General features: G+C 39.2%; 1 protein-coding gene across 4 annotated transcripts in view; it reads left to right on the forward strand.

The window, feature by feature from the left end:
• Positions 1-20,670, forward strand: part of UNC13C (unc-13 homolog C) — a 615,854-nt gene that overhangs the window by 305,226 nt on the left and 289,958 nt on the right. For all 4 annotated transcript variants that reach the window (XM_067747577.1, XM_067747567.1, XM_067747553.1 and 1 more), the window contains one exon: positions 18,985-19,141. In XM_067747577.1, coding sequence (XP_067603678.1) covers positions 18,985-19,141 — 157 coding nt within the window. The remainder of the gene's footprint in view (positions 1-18,984; positions 19,142-20,670) is intronic.

A 20,670-nucleotide genomic window follows, 5' to 3' on the forward strand; every position in this document is an offset into this window, starting at 1 on the left:
TTTACACAGCCAACCTCAGTCGTCTCCCTGGGATCTGACCTTCGAAGCCGGAGCCTCAGCTCCCAGCCCCCACCTGTCCTGGTGGGTGAGCAGACAAGCCTCTCAGGCTGGTGAGTGCTGCTCGGCACCTATCTCCTGTGTTGGAATCTCTCCACTTTGTCCTTTGAGGCCCTATTGCTGCATTCTCATCCGTGGCTCCGAAGCTTCCCCCCGATGACCCCCTACCTCTGCCAGTGAAGGAGCTTCCTAGTGTGTGGAAACTTTTCCTCCTTCTCAGCTCCCTCCCAGAGGTGCAGGTCCTGTCCCTATTCTTTTGTCTCTGTTTTTTCTTTTGCCCTATCCAGGTACGTGGGGAGTTTCTTGCCTTTTGGGAAGTCTGAGGTCTTCTGCCAGCATTCAGTAGGTGTTCTGTAGGAGTTGTTCCACGTGTAGATGTATTTCTGATGTATTTGTGGGGAGGAAGGTGATCTCCACGTCTTAGTCCTCTGCCATCTTGAAGGTCTCCTATGAGCCTGCTTTCTAAGGAGGGTGTTGCTTAATTGAATTATTGATTCCTTTAAGAAATACTTGTCGAGTGCCTAACATATGCCAGGAAATTTTAAAGGCACTGAGAGTACATCAGCAAGCAAGAAGTTAAGTTCCAGGCTCTTACAGACCCCACATTCCAAAAGATGTAATTCATTTATTTGATAGACATTGTCTGAGGATATAAGTACGAGGACTTACACAGCACATTGCGGATATGGCAATAAAAGAAGCTCTTGTCCCCAGTGAGCTCCTAATCTGGGGAGAAGAGGAAGAATATTGGGTTGGCCAAAAAATTCATTCTGGTTTTTCTGTAAGATGTTACAGAAAAACTCAAACAAACCTTTTTAGCAGCCGAACCAATAAATTGCATAATAAGAAGACAGTATATGGGGGCATGCATGGGAGCTGTAAGGGTGTAGACATGGAGGGACCAGTCCAGGCACAGTTGAGGAGAGGTTTCAGAAAAAGCTGATAGGCAGCCTGAGGGTCCCATCCTTACTTGCTCTTCAACTTCCATCATTTCTCTAAACCCTACTTATTTCATTACTTTCCTGTCCCTCACCAGTGCCCAGATACTCAAAACCTCCATAACTGAGTTTGAGCAATCCATAGCATCTGTGAAAAGCTATGATGCTTTTGGCCAGAGGAGAAGTGATCTTTAAATATTTTAGCCCCTGTTTAGTGACAACAATGAATAAAATCACTGAAATGCATGCTAATCTGAATTTTCAAGAGCAAATGTGATAAATATTATTTTAGTGTATTTCTAACATTAGAAATACAGATAGTCTTTCCTTTCATCTTACATTGTTTCTCTGAAATCTCTTCTAAGGATCTAAGAATCATTGTTTGCATTTTAGTGCTTGTTTCCAATCATACTGTTCCTATTTTCATAATAACTGATTTTTAAATCTTTTGAATCAGAGGCGTTTCCCATCCTTTGAAACCACAAGATGGGTGTGATTAGGCAGAATTGTCCATGGAAAGGCAGACGAGTTAGATCATTGTTTTGATGAAAACAAAAAATAAGACAATAGCAAGTGAGCTGAATCCAGATTTGTTATTTGAAATACAAATAATTTCCTAATATTTTGTTAACAGTATTTTGAGAATGAATGGTTGATAATGTAGCAGTTGCTTCAGCTGAAAACATGCCAGTAACTATCTCATTTTTGGCAATCTAAGCATCTTTCTGGAGTTTGTGACTAATTTTCCCATGGCATTGAAATTCCGTTTGTTAAATTGGTTTAACACTAACCCCATTTTCTGGCAAAAACAAAGTCAAGTGATTTTAACATTATTAATCCACTGTTTTTTAATCATGTCTTTTTGGGGAAATGTTAAACACTTTGAGAGATTATTCAGTAGTACTGTTTGACCTATTTTATTGAAGGTGTGCTTTTTGAGGGAATGGTTTGCTGCAGGGATATACTGAGTCATTTTAAATTGTTAATTGTACTTTTAATCCTGTTCCCCTCTCCCCTCTCCCCCTGGGAATAATTTAAGTAGTATTAGAACTGCAGCCTTAAAAGGAAATGATTTTCAAGGTGATGGTTAGAAGCAAGTAAGTTTACCTTGACAGTAACCTTGCATAAAGAATGGGCACGCATAAACTCAGAGGCAAATACTGCCAAATTAAAGATCACATAGAAGTCTGTTAGTTGAAAACTCTCAAAGAGCAAAGGATGCCTCAGGATGACTCCCTTGTCCGCTGCTTCCTTGTCATCCCAACTAACCATTGGATCCAATGAACCAAATGTTGTTGGTAGGGAAAAGTAATGTGTATGTGTAGGCCAGATGTGTTACCTGTATTCAGAGATTCATAGCATGTTAGAATATCTAATCCGTACAATCTTTAATAGCTCTTTGATTTTACAGATGGAGAAACTGAATCTAAGAGTGATTAAGTTACTTTTCTAAGGCCACAGAACAGGGAAAGGACTAGAATGAATCATCTCTATGCCATGGTACCTATAACTCTAAATTGACCACCAGTTATCCCTCCCTACCCACCCCCACTCCCCTCCACATACCAAAAAAAGCTTTTTGGTGACTATTTCTGCAAGATTTCTAGGAAATGTAGCCCCTAACCCTAATGAATATCTTTACTTCTTTGAAATTTGTCTCTTTTTTCTTTCTGTCCTTCACTCATCTAAGAAATGTGTACTTTGATGCATACTACTGAAGCTGAATCGGGCCTCTGGACCCCGACACCAAATTAAATCTTGGAGACAGAGTTTTGGGTGAAGCTGAAAAGAATAGCTTTACTGCTTTGCCAGTCAAAGGGGGCCACAGCGGGCTAATGGCCTCAAAACTGTGTGTCCCAACTTGAAGAGGGTAGTGAGGAGTTTTATAGTAATGGTTCAAAGAGGGCATGATCAGCTTGTGGACATTCTTCTGATGGGTTGGTGGTGAGGTAAGTGGGAGTCAGCATCATCAACCTTCTGGTTCCAATCAGTCTGGGGTCTCTGTGCTAGTGGGCAGCACACCATCCTTAACGGATAACTTCTCCCACCTGGTGGGGGTTTCAGTATCTACAAAACAGCTCAAAGATATTTTGTGTGCATCACTTGATGGGAAACTGGGACCCTGCCCCAAGGCTGCACTGTTGTTTCTCTTGACTGTTGGTTTCTCCCTTGCCTTGCATCCCCTCCCTTCCCTAATTAACAGCTGCTTGAATCTGCCCCTTGGAAGTCAGGGAGGGTCATGGAGGCTGAAGGAAGCCTGTTTCCTGTAATCAAAGAAATGGGGGGACATAGAAAGACTTTTGTGCCCAGGAGACCCACAGGGCCCTGGTTGGTATCACAACTACCTATATTTTATTGGCTGCCTAATCATTTATCATTTAGGGTTAAAAGTGAACGTGGAAAGGCAAGTTCAACATAAATTATTGGTTTGGTAATGACAGCTGCTGTCCTTAACTTACCCAGCTCCTGGTCACAGTTTCTAAAAAAGGACAGATAATTTGTACCAACCAGGTAAAAGATTACACTTCTTAGAGTGACCTGAAAATTCTATTTCTGAGATTGTGTTTTATTTGTTTAGTTAATATCAAATGCTTAACATTTTAATCTTGGTATTCCAACTGATGGTTTATCTCCTGAGTCACTAATTCTATGAAGAACATTTTATTTATTTATTTATTTATTTATTTATTTATTTATTTATTTATTTATTTATTTTGCGGTACGCGGACCTCTCCCATTGCGGAACACAGGCTCCAGACGCGCAGGCTCAGCGGCCATGGCTCACGGGCCCAGCCGCTCCGCGGCATGTGGGATCTTCCTGGACAGGGGCACGAACCCGTGTCCCCTGAATTGGCAGGTGGACTCTCAACCACTGCGCCACCAGGGAGGCCTCGAACATTTTAATATAAGTTCAAAAATGTGACAACTACTTCCTGAGTATTGTGTGTTTAATCTTTAGGTATATTGAGACATGTTCAACTAAGTTCTGACCAAATTTAGGAGGTTCATATTTATGAATTTGATCTATTTTCCTTTTAAAAAACAACAGAATTTTTGTTTACAGTTTTAATCTACCAAGAAAAACACCATAGTAATGATAATTTGATATTGAAACTGATGTAAAAATCTAATGGGAAGAACAATATTATTAAGTGAAATATTGGGTTTTTCTCATTCTCCTTTTTTTTTTTTTTTACATCTTTAGTGGAGTATAATTGCTTTACAATGGTGTTAGTTTCTGCTTTATAACAAAGTGAATCAGTTATACATAGGTTCCCATATCTCTTCCCCCTTGCTTCTCCCTCCCACCCACCCTCCCTATCCCACCCCTCTAGGTGGTCACACAGCACTGAGCTGATCTCCCTGTGCTATGCGGCTGCTTCCCACTAGCTAGCTATTTTACGTTTGGTAGTGTATATATGTCCATGCCACTCTCTCGTTTTGTCACTTTTTCATATCTTCACCATTCGCAGCCCTGTATTTTGCATTAGGAAGTTATGAGCCAAGATCATTTAATATCTTTAAAATTCTTGATATATTTTATTTACTGTACTAAAACTGGCATCTATTGCATAGTAATTTTATGGCATTTTTTGCATTTACTCATTATTCAGAAATTCGGTCTGGTAAATTTTGAAAAAAAAATTATTTTATGGGTGATTTGTTTAACTTCACAAAAATCTTACTTAATGATACATAAAGAATAATATAGGCTTTTTACATTACCTACTTTAAAGGTTTTGTGGCTTTCTTAGCAAAGCAAAGTACAAAAGAAATTTTTACTTTAGTCAAGCAAAAATTTTAAAAGGATTTGTATTACTTTGTTTCTATTGATGCTAAAAGTTACAAAGAGACATAAAATCAACAATAGAGCAAAAGTTGAATTAACATTTAAAAACTATAAATATATATATAACTAAAATATTTTTCTGATTATGGTAGTAAAACATGCTAATAGTAATTACTTTTAAAAATACAGGATATATATACACATATATATATTATATTTTCCATCTTTATTGGAGTATAATTGCTTTACAATGGTGTGTTAGTTTTTGCTTTATAATAAAGTGAATCACTTATACATATACGTATGTTCCCATATCTCTTCCCGCTTGCATCTCCCTCCCTCTCACCCTCCCTATCCCACCCCTCTAGGTGGTCACAAAGCACCGAGCTGATCCCCCTGTGCTATGCGGCTGCTTCCCACTAGCTAGCTATTTTACGTTTGGTAGTGTATATATATCCATGCCACTCTCTCGCTTTGTCACAGCTTACCCTTCCCCCTCCCCATATCCTCAAGTCCATTCTCTAGTAGGTCTGTGTCTTTATTCCTGTCTTACCCCTAGGTTCTTAATGACATTTTTTTTTCTTAAATTCCATATATATGTGTTAGCATACAGTATTTGTCTTTCTCTTTCTGACTTACTTCACTCAGTATGACAGACTCTAGGTCCATCCACCTCATTACAAATAGCTCAATTTCATTTCTTTTTAGGGCTGAGTAATATTCCATTGTATATATGTGCCACATCTTCTTTATCCATTCATCTGATAATGGACGCTTAGGTTGATTCCATCTCCAGGCTATTGTAAATAGAGCTGCAATGAACATTTTGGTACATGACTCTTTTTCAATTATGGTTTTCTTACGGTATATGCCCAGTAGTGGGATTGCTGGGTCATATGGTAGTTCTATTTGTAGTTTTTTAAGGAACCTCCATACTGTTCTCCATAATGGCTGTACCAATTCAAATTCCCACCAGCAGTGGAAGAGTGTTCCCTTTTCTCCACACCCTCTCCAGCATTTATTGTTTCTAGATTTTCTGATGATGGCCAATCTGACAGGTATGAGATGATATCTCATTGTAGTTTTGATTTGCATTTCTCTAACGATTAATGATGTTGAGCATTCTTTCATGTGTTTGTTGGCAGTCTGTATATCTTCTTTGGAGAAACGTCTATTTAGGTCTTCTACCCGTTTTTGGATTGGGTTATTTGTTTGTTATTGAGCTGCATTAGCTGCTTGTAAATTTTGGAGATTAATCCTTTGTCAGTTTCTTCATTTGCAAATATTTTCTCCCATTCTGAGGGTTGTCTTTTGGTGTTGTTTATGGTTTCCTTTGTTGTGCAAAAGCTTTTAAGTTTCACTAGGTTCCATTTGTTTGTTTTTGTTTTTATTTCCATTTCCCTAGGAGGTGGGTCAAAAAGAATCTTGCTGTGATTTACGTCATAGAGTGTTCTGCCTATGTTTTCCTCTAAGAGTTTGATAGTTTCTGGGCTTACATTTAGGTATTTAATCCATTTTGAGCTTTTTTTGTGTGTATGGTGTTAGGGAGTGATCTAATCTCATACTTTTACATGTACCTGTCCAGTTTTCCCAGCACCACTTATTGAAGAGTCTGTCCTTTCTCCACTGTACATTCCTGCCTCCTTTATCAAAGATAAGGTGACCATATGTGCATGGGTTTATCTCTGGGCTTTCTATCCTGTTCCATTGATCTATCTTTCTGTTTTTGTGCCAGTTCCATACTGTCTTGATTACTGTAGTTTTGTAGTATAGTCTGAGGTCAGGGAGCCTGATTCCTCCAGCTCCGTTTTTCGTTCTCAAGATTGCTTTTGCTATTCGGGATTGCTTGTGTTTTCATACAAATTGTGAAATTTTTTGTTCTACTTCTCTGAAAAATGCCAGTGGTAGTTTGATAAGGATTGCATTGAATCTGTAGATTGCTTTGGGTAGTAGAGTCATTTTCACAATGTTCATTCTTCCAATCCAAAAACATGGTATATCTCTCCGTCTATTTGGATCATCTTTCATTTCTTTCATCAGTGTCTTATAATTTTCTGCATACAGGTCTTTTGTCTCCTTGGGTAGTTTTATTCCTAGATATTTTATTCTTTTTGTTGCAGTGGTAAATGGGAGTGTTTTCTTGATTTCACTCTCAGATTTTTCATCATTAATATATAGGAATGCCAGAGATTTCTGTGCATTTTGTATCCTGCTACTTTACCAAATTCATTGATTAGCTCTAGTAGTTTTCTGGTAGCATCTTTAGGATTCTCTGTAAATAGTATCATGTCATCTGCAAACAATGACAGCTTTACTTCTTCTTTTTCGACTTGGATTCCTTTTATTTCCTTTTCTTCTCTGATTGCTGTGGCTAAAACTTCCAAAACTATGTTGAATAAGAGTGGTGAGAGTGGGCAACTTTGTCTTGTTCCTGATCTTAGTGGAAATGCTTTCAGTTTTTCACCATTGAGGATGATGTTGGCTGTGGGTTTGTCATATATGGCCTTTATTATGTTGAGGAAAGTTCCCTCTATGCCTACATTCTGCAGGGTTTTTATCATAAATGGGTGTTGAATTTTGTCAAAAGCTTTCTCTGCATCTATTGAGATGATCACATGGTTTTTCTCCTTCAATTTGTTAATATGGTATATCATGTTGATTTGCGTATATTGAAGAATCCTTGCATTCCTGGAATAAACCCCACGTGATCATGGTGTATGACCCTTTTAATGTGCTGTTGGATTCTGTTTTGTAGTATTTTGTTGAGGATTTTTGCATCTATGTTCATCAGTGATATTGGCCTGTAGTTTTCTTTCTTTGTGACATCCTTGTCTGGTTTTGGTATCAGGGTGATGGTAGCCTCGTAGAATAAGTTTGGGAGTGTTCCTCCCTCTGCTCTATTTTGGAAGAGTTTGAGAAGGATAGGTGTTAGCTCTTCTCAATATGTTTGATAGAATTCGCCTGTGAAGCCATCTGGTCCTGGGGTTTTGTTTGTTTGAAGATTTTTAATCACAGTTTCAATTTCAGTGCTTGTTCATATTTTCTATTTCTTCCTGATTCAGTCTTGGCAGGTTGTGGATTTCTAAGGTTTTGTCCATTTCTTTCAGGTTGTCCTTTTATTGGCATAGAGTTTCTTGTAGTAATCTCTCATGATCTTTTGTATTTCTGCAGTGTCAGTTGTTACTTGTTTTTCGTTTCTAATTCTACTGATTTGAGTCTTCTCCCTTTTTTTCTTGATGAGTCTGGCTAATGGTTTACCAATTTTGTTTATCTTCTCAAAGAACCAGCTTTTAGTTTTATTCATCTTTGCTGTTGTTTCCTTCATTTCTTTTTCATTTATTTCTGATCTGATTTTTATGTTTTCTTTCCTTCTGCTAACTTTGGGGTTTTTTTGTTCTTCTTTCTCTAATTGCTTTAGGTGTAAGGTTAGGTTGTTTATTTGAGATGTTTCCTGTTTCTTAAGGTAGGATTGTATTGCTATAAACTTCCCTCTTAGAACTGCTTTTGCTGCATCCCATAGGTTTTGGGTCATCGTGTCTCCATTGTTATTTGCTTCTGGGTATTTTTTTATTTCCTCTTTGAATTCTTCAGTGATCACTTCGTTATTAAGTAGTGTATTGTTTAGCCTCCATGTGTTTGTATTTTTTACAGATCTTTTCCTGTAATTGATATCTAGTCTCATGGCGTTGTAGTCAGAAAAGATACTTGATACAATTTCAATTTTCTTAAATTTACTAAGGCTTAACTTGTGACCCAAGATATGATCTATCCTGGAGAATGTTCCATGAGCACTTGAGAAAAATGTGTATTCTGTTGTTTTTGGATGGAATGTCCTATAAATATCAATTAAGTCCGTCTTGTTTAATGTATCATTTAAAGCTTTTTTTCCTTATTCATTTTCATTTTGGATGATGTGTGCATCGGTGAAAGTGGGGTGTTAAAGTCCCCTCCTATGAATGTGTTACTGTCGATTTCCCCTTTTATGGCTGTTAGTATTTGCCTTATGTATTGAGGTGCTCCTATGTTGGGTGCATAAATATTTAAAATTGTTATATCTTCTTCTTGGATTGATCCCTTGATCATTATGTATATCCTTCTTTGTCTCTTCTAATAGTGTTTATTTTTAAGTCTGTTTTGTCTGATATGAGAATTGCTACTCCAGCTTTCTTTTGGTTTCCATTTGCATGGAATATCTTTTTCCATCCCCTTACCTTCAGTCTGTATGTGTCTCTAGGTCTGAAGTGGGTCTCTTGTAGACAGCATATATATGAGTCTTATTTCTGTATCCATTCAGCCAATCTGTGTCTTTTGGTGGGAGCATTTAGTCCATTTACATTTAAGGTAATTATCGATATGTATGTTCCTATTCCCATTTTCTTAATTGTTTTGGGTTCATTATTGTAGGTCTTTTCCTCCTCTTGTGTTTCCTGCCTAGAGAAGTTTCTTTAGCAGTTGTTGTAAAGATGGTTTGGTTGTGCTGAACTCTCTCAGCTTTTGCTTGTCTGTAAAGGATTTAATTTCTCCATCAAATCTGAACGAGATCCTTGCTGGGTAGAGTAATCTTGGTTGCATGTTCTTCTCCTTCATCACTTTACATATGTCCTGCCGTTCCCTTCTGGCTTGCAGAGTTTCTGCTGAAAGATCAGCTGTTAACCTTATGGGGATCCGCTTGTGTGTTATTTGTTGTTTTTCCCTTGCTGCTTTTAATATGTTTTCTTTGTATTTAATTTTTGACAGTTTGATTATTATGTGTCTTGGCATATTTCTCCTTGGATTTACCCTGTATGGGACTCTCTGTGCTTCCTGGACTTGATTAATTATTTCCTTTCCCATATTAGGGACGTTTTCAACTATAATCTCTTCAAATATTTTCTCAGTCCCTTTCTTTTTCTCTTCTTCTTCTGGAACCCCTATAATTCGAATGTTGATGCGTTTAATGTTGTCCCAGAGGTCTCTGAGACTGTCCTCAGTTCTTTTCATTCTTTTTTCTTTATTCTGCTCTGCAGTAGTTATTTCCACTATTTTATCTTCCAGGTCACTTATCTGTTCTTTTGCCTCAGTTATTCTGCTATTGATCCCATCTAGTGTATTTTTAATTTCATTTATTGTGTTGTTCATCGTTGCTTGTTTCATCTTTAGTTCTTCTAGGTCCTTGTTAAATGTTTCTTGTATTTTGTCTATTCTATTTCCAACATTTTGGATCATCTTTACTATTATTATTCTGAATTCTTTTTCAGGTAGACTGCCTGTTTCCTCTTCATTTGTTAAGTCTGGTGGGTTTTTATCTTGCTCCTTCATCTGCTGTGTGTTTTTCTGTCTTCTCATTTTGCTTATGTTACTGTGTTTGGGGTCTCCTTTTTGCAGGCTGCAGGTTCGTAGTTCCCGTTGTTTTTGGTGTCTGTCCCCAGTGGCTAAATTTGGTTCAGTGGGTTGTGTAGGCTTCCTGGTGGAGGGGACTAGTGCCTGTGTTCTGGTGGATGAGGCTGGATCTTGTCTCTCTGGTGGGCAGGTCCACTTCTGGTGGTGTGTTTTGGGGTGTCTGTGGACTTATTATGATTTTAGGTAGCCTCTCTGCTAATGGGTGGGGTTGTGTCCCTGTTTTCCTAGTTGTTTGGCATAGGGTGTCCAGCACTGTAGCTTGCTGCTCATTGAGGGAAGCTGGGTGCTGGCATTGAGATGGAGATCTCTGGGAGATTTTCGGCGTTTGGTATTATGTGGAGCTCGGAGGTCTCTTGTGGTCCAGTGTCCTGAAGTTGGGTCTCCCACGTCAAAGGCAGAGCCCTGACGCCTGGCTGGAGCACCAAGAGCCTTTCATCCACACGGCTCAGAATAAAAGGGAGAAAAAGAAGAGAGAAAGAGAGGAATGTAGGAAGGGAGGGAGGGAGGGAAAGAAAGAAAGAAGATAAAATAAAGTAAGATAAAGTAAAATAAAGTTATTAAAATAAAAAATAATTATTAGGAAAAAAAAATTTTTTTTAAAGAATAAAAAAGGCGGACGGATAGAACCCTAGGACAAATGGTGGAAGCAAAGCTATACAGACAAAATCTCACACATAAGCATACACATACACACTCACAAAAAGAGTTAAAGGGGAAAAATCATAAATCTTGCTCTCAAAGTCCACCTCCTCAATTTGGGATCATTCCTTGTCTATTCATGTATTCCACAGATGCAGCGTACATCAAGTTGATTGTGGAGCTTTAATTCGCTGCTTCTGAGGCTGCTGGGAGAGATTTCCCTTTCTCTTCTTTGGTCTCACTGCTCCCGGGGCTCAGTTTTGGATTTGGCCCCGCCTCTGCGTGTAGGTTGGCGGAGGGCGTCTGTTCTTCGCTCAGACAGGACGGGGTTAAAGGAGCCGCTGATTCGGGAGCTCCGGCTCACTCAGGCGGGGAGGAGGGAGGGGCATGGAGTGCCGGGTGAGCCTGCGGTGGCACAGGCCGGTGTGATGTTGCACCAGCCTGAGGCACATCGTGCGTTCTCCCGGGGGAGTTGTCCCTGGATCCCGGGACCCTGGCAGTGGCGGGCTGCACATGCTACCTGGAAGGTGGGTGTGGATAGTGACCTGTGCTTGCACACAGGCTTCTTGGTGGAGGCAGCAGCAGCCTTAGCGTCTCATGCCCGTCTCTGGGGTCCGGGCTGTTAGCCGCAGCTCGCGCCCATCTCTGGAGCTCCTTTAAGCAGCGCTCTTAATCCCCTCTCCTCGTGCACCAGGAAACAAAGAGGGAAGAAAAAGTCTCTTGCCTCTTCGGCAGGTCCAGACTTTTCCCCGGACTCCCTCCTGGCTGGCCGTGGTGCACTAACCCCCTTCAGGCTGTGTTCACACCGCCAACCCCAGTTCTCTCCCTGCGCTCCAACCGAAGCCGGAGCCTCGGCTCCCAGCCCCGCCTGCCCTGGCGGGTAAGCAGACAAAGCCTCTCAGGCTGTTGAGTGCCAGTCGACATCGATCCTCTGTGCGGGAATCTCTCCGCTTTGCCCTGTGCACCCCTGTTGCTATGCTCTTCTCCGTGGCTCCGAAGCTTCCCCCCTTCCGCCACCCGCATTCTCTGCCCGCAAATGGACTTCCTAGTTTGTGGAAACCTTTCTTCCTTCACAGCTCCCTCCCACTGATGCAGGTCCCGTCCCTATCCTTTTGTCTCTGTTTATTCTTTTTTCTTTTGCCCTTCCCACGTATGTGTGGAGTTTCTTGCCTTTTGGGAGGTCTGAAGTCTTCTGCCAGCATTCAGTAGGTGTTCTGTAGGAGTTGTTCCACGTGTAGATGTATTTCTTGTGTATCTGTGGGGAGGAAGGTGATCTCCGCGTCTTACTCTTCTGCCATCTTCCCCTCTGAAAAAAAAAGGACATATTTTTTTAAATAACAAAAGTTTGTAGCTCCACCGAGAGATGACACTGTGACCATTTTATTTGGTTATTTTTGTTGTATAAATGTGTGTGTGTGTGTGTGTGCATGCACACACAAGCGCTTGTATGTCTGTTGAGATAATAATGTACAAAGATGTTTGCATCCTGCTTGTTTGGCAACTTACAGGGTCCTTTGAATCAGTATTTGTAGACCACCAGCGTGTTACCAGTACTCACCTGCAGATCTTATAATGGCAGGTGAGCCTCTAAAAAGGTTCCCTGTGTGCCATGACTTTATTCTAATGCAGTTTGCTTTTAGATTGGGCAAAGATATTTACCTGCTCCTATTGGTGGGCTCTTTAAGTATGAGAGCTGGATTTCTTTTCCTGGATAATGTAAACAACTTGTGAATTCTTGTCTTGCTAGAGCAGAACATAGGAGGTTAGAGTTAATCCCCACGGTATACTGTTCCCGGTATTCTTCCAACCCTTTCTTCTAACTAGCTTCTAATCCCGTTGCCCATTCCCTATTGCACAGGCTGTATTGCAGTCTTGGGAGTTGTGTACTCTTTAATGGATGTAAAGTGAGAAGGTGTGGGAAACACGTGACAGCTTTATTGCATCTGGAAGCCATTACCATGGAAGAGGAAAGTGATCAAAAGCCTTGCTGGCCAGCCGCCTAGGCCTCGCATTTCTGATATGGGGGTGTACAGTGTAGGGTTCCCAGAAATATCTTCCCGTTTCTTCTCTAGTCAGGTGAATATTTTAGGAGTTTAGACCAGGATAGTCACCGAATATCTCTCAGTCTATCCAGCTGCCCTAAACTTAGGCAAAGTCCCTCCCAGAAATAGGGAAACCTTTGATTGATACCCCTAATTTCCAGTGCTGCTATGACTTTACATCATTTATTTTTGTTTTCATGGCCTTTTCCATGGGAGGTTCAGAGGGGTAGATCATGAACAGCTGGGTACCTTGCATCATACCCCAGAAGTCATCTCAGTTAAATCTGAATCAAAAAGTACAATATTTCTGTCCGGTCTCTAAGATGAATGCATGCCTAATGCTCTGGAAAATTTAAAATACTGCTCTCAGTGTACCAGTTAAAATCAGAATACAGTTCACTTTCAGAGTTGTGATCATTATGGCATTATCTGCTATGCACTTCAGCCCAATGTTCACAAAGCACTTGGATGTTGTGATAAACTGTCATACTCAAAGTAAACAAGCACATGTCCTATACACTAACGCTACATAAATACCGTTAACTCATATCGCTGTCACTTGTTTTCATTAAATACTATGGGCCAACTCCTGTGTACAAGAAAACACTATGCTAGAAGTGGGCTGGATTAGATGACAATTAAGCATGAACTAAACACATTCTGGAAGAAACAGATACATACACAAGTAATACACAACGTTAGAGAGGGAGGAGGATAAATTAAGAGAAGATCACCCTGGTGGTTAAGAAAGATGCTTCGGAGCTTACATTGCCTGAACTCTAATCCTTAATCATCTCACTGCTCTGTGACCTTAGGGAGAAAAAAATTAGAAAAGGAAAGAAATATTTAATTACAACAAGTACAGAGAGGGAACGAGACTTTAGAAGCACTGGCAAAACCAAACCAAACAAAAACGTAACATTCCTAAGGCTACCTAGTTTACATGGTGTTCTTATGCTGTTCTTGGTGGAAACAGCAGCTTTCCACCTGGTTTTAATACTTTCAGAGGTCATATAATGAGATTTAATACATTTTCAGATATAGCATGGCTAAACTCCAGTTCAAAACTGTTTTGTTAGGAAGTTCAGGTTTTAGAGAAATATTTGAGGTTTTATATTTTGGAGACCAGAAATAATGTGATTCTGTGATTTTCAGATTATCTCAAGGTGGAAAATATTTTGTTCCTTATGACTGTGGTATGTGAAGGGCTTAGTCATATTGAAGTGGGGCAGAAATGTCATTTTTTGCTTCTACACCTCCTGAATTGTTTTTCTGCTTCCAATACCTACTCATTTCAATCCATTTTTACACCCTTTCAGAGTCATCTTTCTAAATTCATCTGACAGTATCCCCTCCCTCTGTGAGAAGTTCAGCTAACTCTGTGTAGTTCACATGAGAAAGTCAAAGCTCCTTAGCTAAAGACCAACAAAATCTATCCTTGATCCATTTTTCCTTGGTCATCTTCTGCTACTTCTCACTTTTCATCCTATTCCGTCTCGGTGCAACCCCGTTACTCCACTAACACTGATGTCGTTGCTGTGACAATGATGTTTATTTGTCAAGTTCAATAGTTATTTTATTGTCCTTATAAGACTCTTTCAGTGCACCTATCAGCATCAATCATCCTTCATCCTTCAAACCTCCTATTCCAATGTTTTCCCTAATTCCATTGCCCTGGCTTTCCTTTGACCTACTTTTTTTTTTTTTTTAAAGGACATACTTTTAAAAAAATCTATTTATTATTTATTTTTGGCTGCATGGGGTCTTCGTTGCTGCGCATGGGCTTTCTCTAGTTGCAGCGAGCGGGGGCTGCTTTTCATTGCTCTGCGCGGGCTTCTCATTACGGTGGCTTCTCTTGTTGCGGAGCACAGGCTGTAGGTGTGCGAGCTTCGGTAGTTGTGGCGTGTGGGCTCAGTAGTTGTGGCACCCAGGCTTAGTTGTTCCACAGTATGTGGGATCTTCCTGGACCAGGGCTCAAACCTGTGTCCCCTGCATTGGCAGTCAGATTCTTAATCACTGCACCACCAGGGAAGTCCCTATCATTTTAAGTTTGATCCCAGTCATAGAATTTACTTATTCGTCTTCCACTAGTCCCTTATATATCGGTGTTTCCCAGGTTTCATTTCCTGACACTGTTCTTCATTCTGTATAATTCCCCTGGATGATCTTACCCATTTTCGTGGTTTTGAAATGATCCCCAGATCTAAGTGTCCAGCCCAGGTCTCCAGTAACCCAGTGGACATTACTTTATGGAAATCCTACAAGCACCTTAAGCTCAAACTCGACTGGACACATGACCCGACCTTACAACCCCTTTTTCTCCTTTATAGTTCCCAGCTCACTGGGCAGAAGCACCCCTCACCCAGTCTTCCACACCGAAGCCTTGGAACTTCATCACTTCTCTTTCTCCTCTTTCACTCCGTATCAAGCACTGAGTCCTAACAGTTTTCCTCTCTTAATATTTTTAAAATATATTCCCTCCTCCCTATCTCTACAGCTACTGTCTTAGTTCAGACACCCATCATCTCTTCCCTTTATAGCCTTCTAATTGGACTCTTTTCTCAGTCTCACCTTCCTTAAGCCATCCTCCTAAAATCCCCTCCCGCCAAATCTATCTTAAACTCAACTCTGATGATGTCACTTCCTACCCCATGTAAACAATGAGAGATTGTTGGAGGTAATTTTTCACTTATATTGACTCCAAGATTTTGAGTTTTGAGTTTTGTTTGAAAAAATCTTCTGACCTATATAATAGGTCCAGCTTGCCTACCATATTGCACAAGACTATCGTACATACCCCTCACTTTGCGTCTGGTCATATAATGGTCTAGAATGTGCTCCTGGAAATTTGGGCTCCACCAGCCTAAAATTGCTAGGGTTCATTGTAAACAATATTTTGTTTCTTTCCATTGTGTCTTGGTTTTAATTATTCCATTCCTTTGGAATATTTATATTCTTTATCTATCAGCAATAGCAAGCCCTGTGCTCGCTCTGGCTATCTCTTAGTCATACATTAACTGTTAGCCCAGCATCATTTCAAGAAGTCTTCCTAGACAGCGCCCCCACCACCAGGGTACAATACACACACTCTAATTTGGTGTTTCATAGCACTGTTATGCTTTTCTTTTTCATAACTTTCTCAAAATTGTATTACATTTCTTGTGTCACTGATTCTCCCACTAATCTGTAAGTAAACTCATTACTGTATACCCAGTATCTAATAGAGTATCTGGCTTTCAGACATGTTCAGTAAATACCTATCAAAGTAAATTCTAGGGACACTAAACTCTCCACTCTACCATGGCCATTACGTAATCACTCATCCTCTAGACCTTGACTCAGATGTTTCCCTCTGACTTCTCCTATACTAGGTTCACCACTAGTGGACTCAACTCAACCTTTGGACCTTTGCCATCCATCTCCAGGCCTCATTCCTCCATCCCATGGCCCACTCAAACCCTTACATACCTCTGTAACAGCACTTTCTCTTGTGTAACAAAATGAGGTTTTAATGTGCATGCCTCTCAATTAGGGTATACATTAATTTTTTACACCAGGACCATGTTTTAATCAACTCAAAATCCCTATCAGGAAGAATAGTCCGAGAAATATAGTAAATGTATAGTTGTTAAAGGGAGAATACTTTGCCCAGATGCCTTTAACATTAAAAAAAAAAGAATGAATGGTTAAAGAGTGGAAAAACAATAGAATCAATTATAATTCTATTTTTCATGAATTCTGATAAGAGAAAGTATTATAATTATACTATTTGGCTATAAATTGAATTTATTTTTTAGAGAACAGCAGTGTGAATGGCAGTTTATTTTCCTGTTTTCTAATTGTTTATGAATAATATGTATTAACATTAAATTATAAACACATAGCAAATATTTCATTAAACTAAGAAACTCTAAATTACATTTATTTACATAGCTTTTTGCCTATATTACCCACAACTTTTCATATCTAACATAAATTATTTGTTAAACCTCTCATTTTGGTTATAAAACATTGCTTTGGGATTGCAAAGCCACAGTTTCATAGGGCATTTTCATCATTAAGATATTGGCTGAATCAAGTCAAAGTATAAAATAGACAAAGCTTGGTTGTTGATATCCCTGGTCTTCCCATATGGCACTCATTTTTCCCTAAGATGCCTTATAATTGCATCATCTTCAAAATAGAACTTTCTATTTCACTTATCATATTCACACCGTGGAACGCCTTAAGCAGAATATTCATATGTTCCTCCATTGTTCTACTTAAAGTACCTGCTAAGCTGTTGCTACTGCTCTTACCGGACAACAAAAATCACAGGGTGGCAGCTGCAAGCAGTACAGACTAAGTAACACACCTGCATTAGGAGAATACTCATTCTGGTTTAAAACCAAGAACAAGATTATTCATTCTGGTGACCTCCAGAATCTTTTTAAATAGATAATGCATGCTGAGGAAAATAAACTTCTGGTCTTTGAGTTCCTCACCAGTTTATTTTGACAGTTGGTGATTGTCTGTCTCTTGTTCCCACCTAGGTATGTATATTTCCCTTTTGCCATCTCCCACACTATCCCATTTAGGCATTGCATATTCCATATCTCTTGACCTCTGACTTGGGTCTAACAAATCTAATTATTTGACAGTTATGGAAAAAGAAAGAAATGTGATACCATATGCTAGTTTTTATTTAATTTCTATTTTTAATATATTTATGTCACTTATGGTATTCTTAATAGATATAAATTATAAGTAGTGTATAATAAAGTCAAAATATGCATCATTTACCTAAAAGAAGAAAGTAGTGATCATCTAATTCCAGGGTTACATCACACAGATCATGTAACTCTCATGGCATACTTTGCTCTTCATGATCCTCAAAGATCCGTGTTTAAAAATGTAGCCTAGGGCTTCCCTGGTGGCGCAGTGGTTGAGAGTCCACCTGCTGATGCAGGGGACACGGGTTTGTGCCCCAGTCCGGGAGGATCCCACATGCCGTGGAGCCGCTGAGCCTGCGTGCCCAGAGCCTGTGCTCCGCAACGGGAGAGGCCACAGCAATGAGAGGCCCACGTACCGCAAAAAAAAAAAAAAAAAAAAAAAAATTTAGCCTACATTTATTAGCTAATCGAAGTTAGATGAGTGGCCTGGCTAAAGTCTAAGAAAAGCAACATTTCCAGGACCTCCATCCATTTCTTTTGAGCTGCCACTTGGAGCATTTATTTATGTGGGTACATTCTGTGCTTGTGTTCAATAATACAAAATTCAGAGATGCCTTGGTGTTGGATAAATTACTGAGATATTAGAGCAAAATAGGATCAGATTAGGTAATGAAAATTTCTTTCTTCCATGCGTATTTTATCTTTTCACTTTTATCACAAGTTGTGCTTTCAATTTTTAAGTTTTTTGTTAGAATTCAAATGAAACAAATTTTCCTGAGAGAAGTAATGGAATTGAACACTTGATGCTTCCGATGTCTGTAAATGATACTGTTATTCAATGTTTAAAAGAAATGGTCTTTAAGCATAAAGCTGGCATAATTCAGTTTGTCTTCACTGTTCATTTGTTTGCTTAATTAAATTCTGGCTTTAGCAAAACCTCAATAAACAAACTGCTTGTGGAAGATACTCCTTAATAACAAAAGCTCACAAACTGGACTCAGGTCAGATGTTAAGTTGACTTGTTCAGTCAGTGTGCAATGAAAGGAGGGCCTCTTGTTTACCTTATCGGTGTGAGAGGAATACAAGTGTGAAAGAACATTCTGGTTGCAATTCAGCATTTCAGGAGCTGAAGTAATTGAGGACAGAGTTACCAGAGAAAGGAAAACTCCTGGATTATTGCTTTTCGACAGTGTTAGATTCCACTGGAAATTGCACTTTTTGTATGTACACACAGCACTCCCAGTTGAAAGAAATTATGCACATATCCTTGCGGCAAATCACATTCTAATTAAGCCACTTCACATTTGTGAATGAGAAGTTTTTAAAAGGCTGAAATTGCTTTCTCTTTCAATTAGTAATTGTAAGAGTTTTCTCTCCTTTTCATAGATAGAGTAGAGGAATTACTTAATTGCTGACGTTAGAGGATACACTGCTATGTGAATTAATTAGATTCTCTTTTTAAAGCACTTAATGTTTTTGTCTTGCAGGCACTTTTCATGTCTGTCTTCTAAATACATGTGCCCCGGTGTCCCTGCTGTAATGAGTACCTTGCTGGCAAATATAAATGCTTTCTATGCTCACACAACTGTTACAACAAATGTACAGGTTTCTGCCTCAGATCGATTTGCCGCTACCAACTTTGGTGTAAGTATTATTTTTTGAACTTGAAAATTCCTCATAACTTATGGGACTTAGATTTTCAAGGAGCTTTGGATTCCAGATATTCTTAGAATCTTACTGCAGAATGTACATCTTAAGGAGTATCTCTTAGTGTAATAGACTAAAGCTTAAAGTTTATTTGAAACATGTTCAGTGAAATACCTTTATTTGACAGTCAGTAGGTATCTTCATTAGATTAAATCTTCATATCGGGAATGGCTTTTCCAATGGAGGAAAACATAACGTTTTGTGACAGAGTACTAGGATTTATAGAAAATCCTCCATGTAAGCAAATTTGGGATTAACCATGGAAGATATCATTCCCTCGTAAATGTGAGCTCAGTTGGCTTCTCTGGAGCCTTTTGGGTTCCATTTGCACTTCCTGTTGGTTTCTGCTGGTACTGATGGATAAAGGCATATCATCTAAGTAAAAAAAATGTTAGGTGTATAAAGAAGCCAAGAAAACTATCTGTATCTAGTCAAAACTGTCCACCTGACAATCAAATGCATCAAGAACACACTGAAAAGTAAAAATGCAGGATCCTAAGGAGTCTCAAGTATTTATCTGATGTACCTGGTGCTGGAACCCATTCTCCATAAGCATAATTCAATTGAAATTGACAAGACTAGAAATAGGATATAAATAAACAGTAATTCCAGTAAAGTGGTGAAGATCTAAGCTGAGAATTAGTGGAGATGGGGTAGGAAGGACAAATTCCAGAGCTTTTCAGGGCATAGAATCAACAGCACTTGCTGTCTTTAGGTATGTGAACAGTGAGAGAAAGGGAAAGATGCCTGGAAAGATTCCCAAGGTTTTCACCAGGGCAGTTGGTAGGCGGTAGCTCTGTTCAATAACCCTGTGAGACAGGTAGTTCTGTACTCATTTGTTTGTGGAGGAAACTAAGATCCATTGTAGGAAGGTGATTTCCATGACACCATAGTTACTCTTTTCACTGCACTTCCAAATCGGTTCACTGAATAGATTTGTGTTATTGATCATGTTGTTAGAAATCAAATTTTGAGGTGTGTGTCATAAAGTAGAAACAAATGAGACCCAGCTAATAAAAGGGTGTAAAGCCAATAGGGGAAAAAATGTGCTATGTTTACTCTTTTCTTGTCCTTTTCATTTAAAAGAAAACACATGTGAAGTATGTGAGATGAGTTGGAATGAATTAAAAGAAAAACTAATTGTTATTTAACGACAGTCAAAATAAATACTGGTAGAAGAGAATACTATCTGGGTTAAGAGTCATGGGGTTTGAGTTTGTATTCAAATTTGACAAGTCAGTTCAGTCATTCAAGCCTCAATATCTCAATATGTTCAATGAGGGTAGAAATTATTGCTCTGACATGTTTCTCAAATTTAAGATGAAAATCAAATGAAGTAAAAGATAAGCTAGTTTCTAAGAGTTGAAAGTGCTCTATAAATATAAGGTATGAGGATTTCATCTCTCCTGCCTGTCTTCTACTGTTGTTAGACAGATTGGCTCTTGTAAGAGCTGAGACCAAAGAAA

Source organism: Pseudorca crassidens, chromosome 1 (genome assembly GCF_039906515.1).
Source record: "Pseudorca crassidens isolate mPseCra1 chromosome 1, mPseCra1.hap1, whole genome shotgun sequence".
NCBI lineage: Eukaryota > Metazoa > Chordata > Mammalia > Artiodactyla > Delphinidae > Pseudorca > Pseudorca crassidens.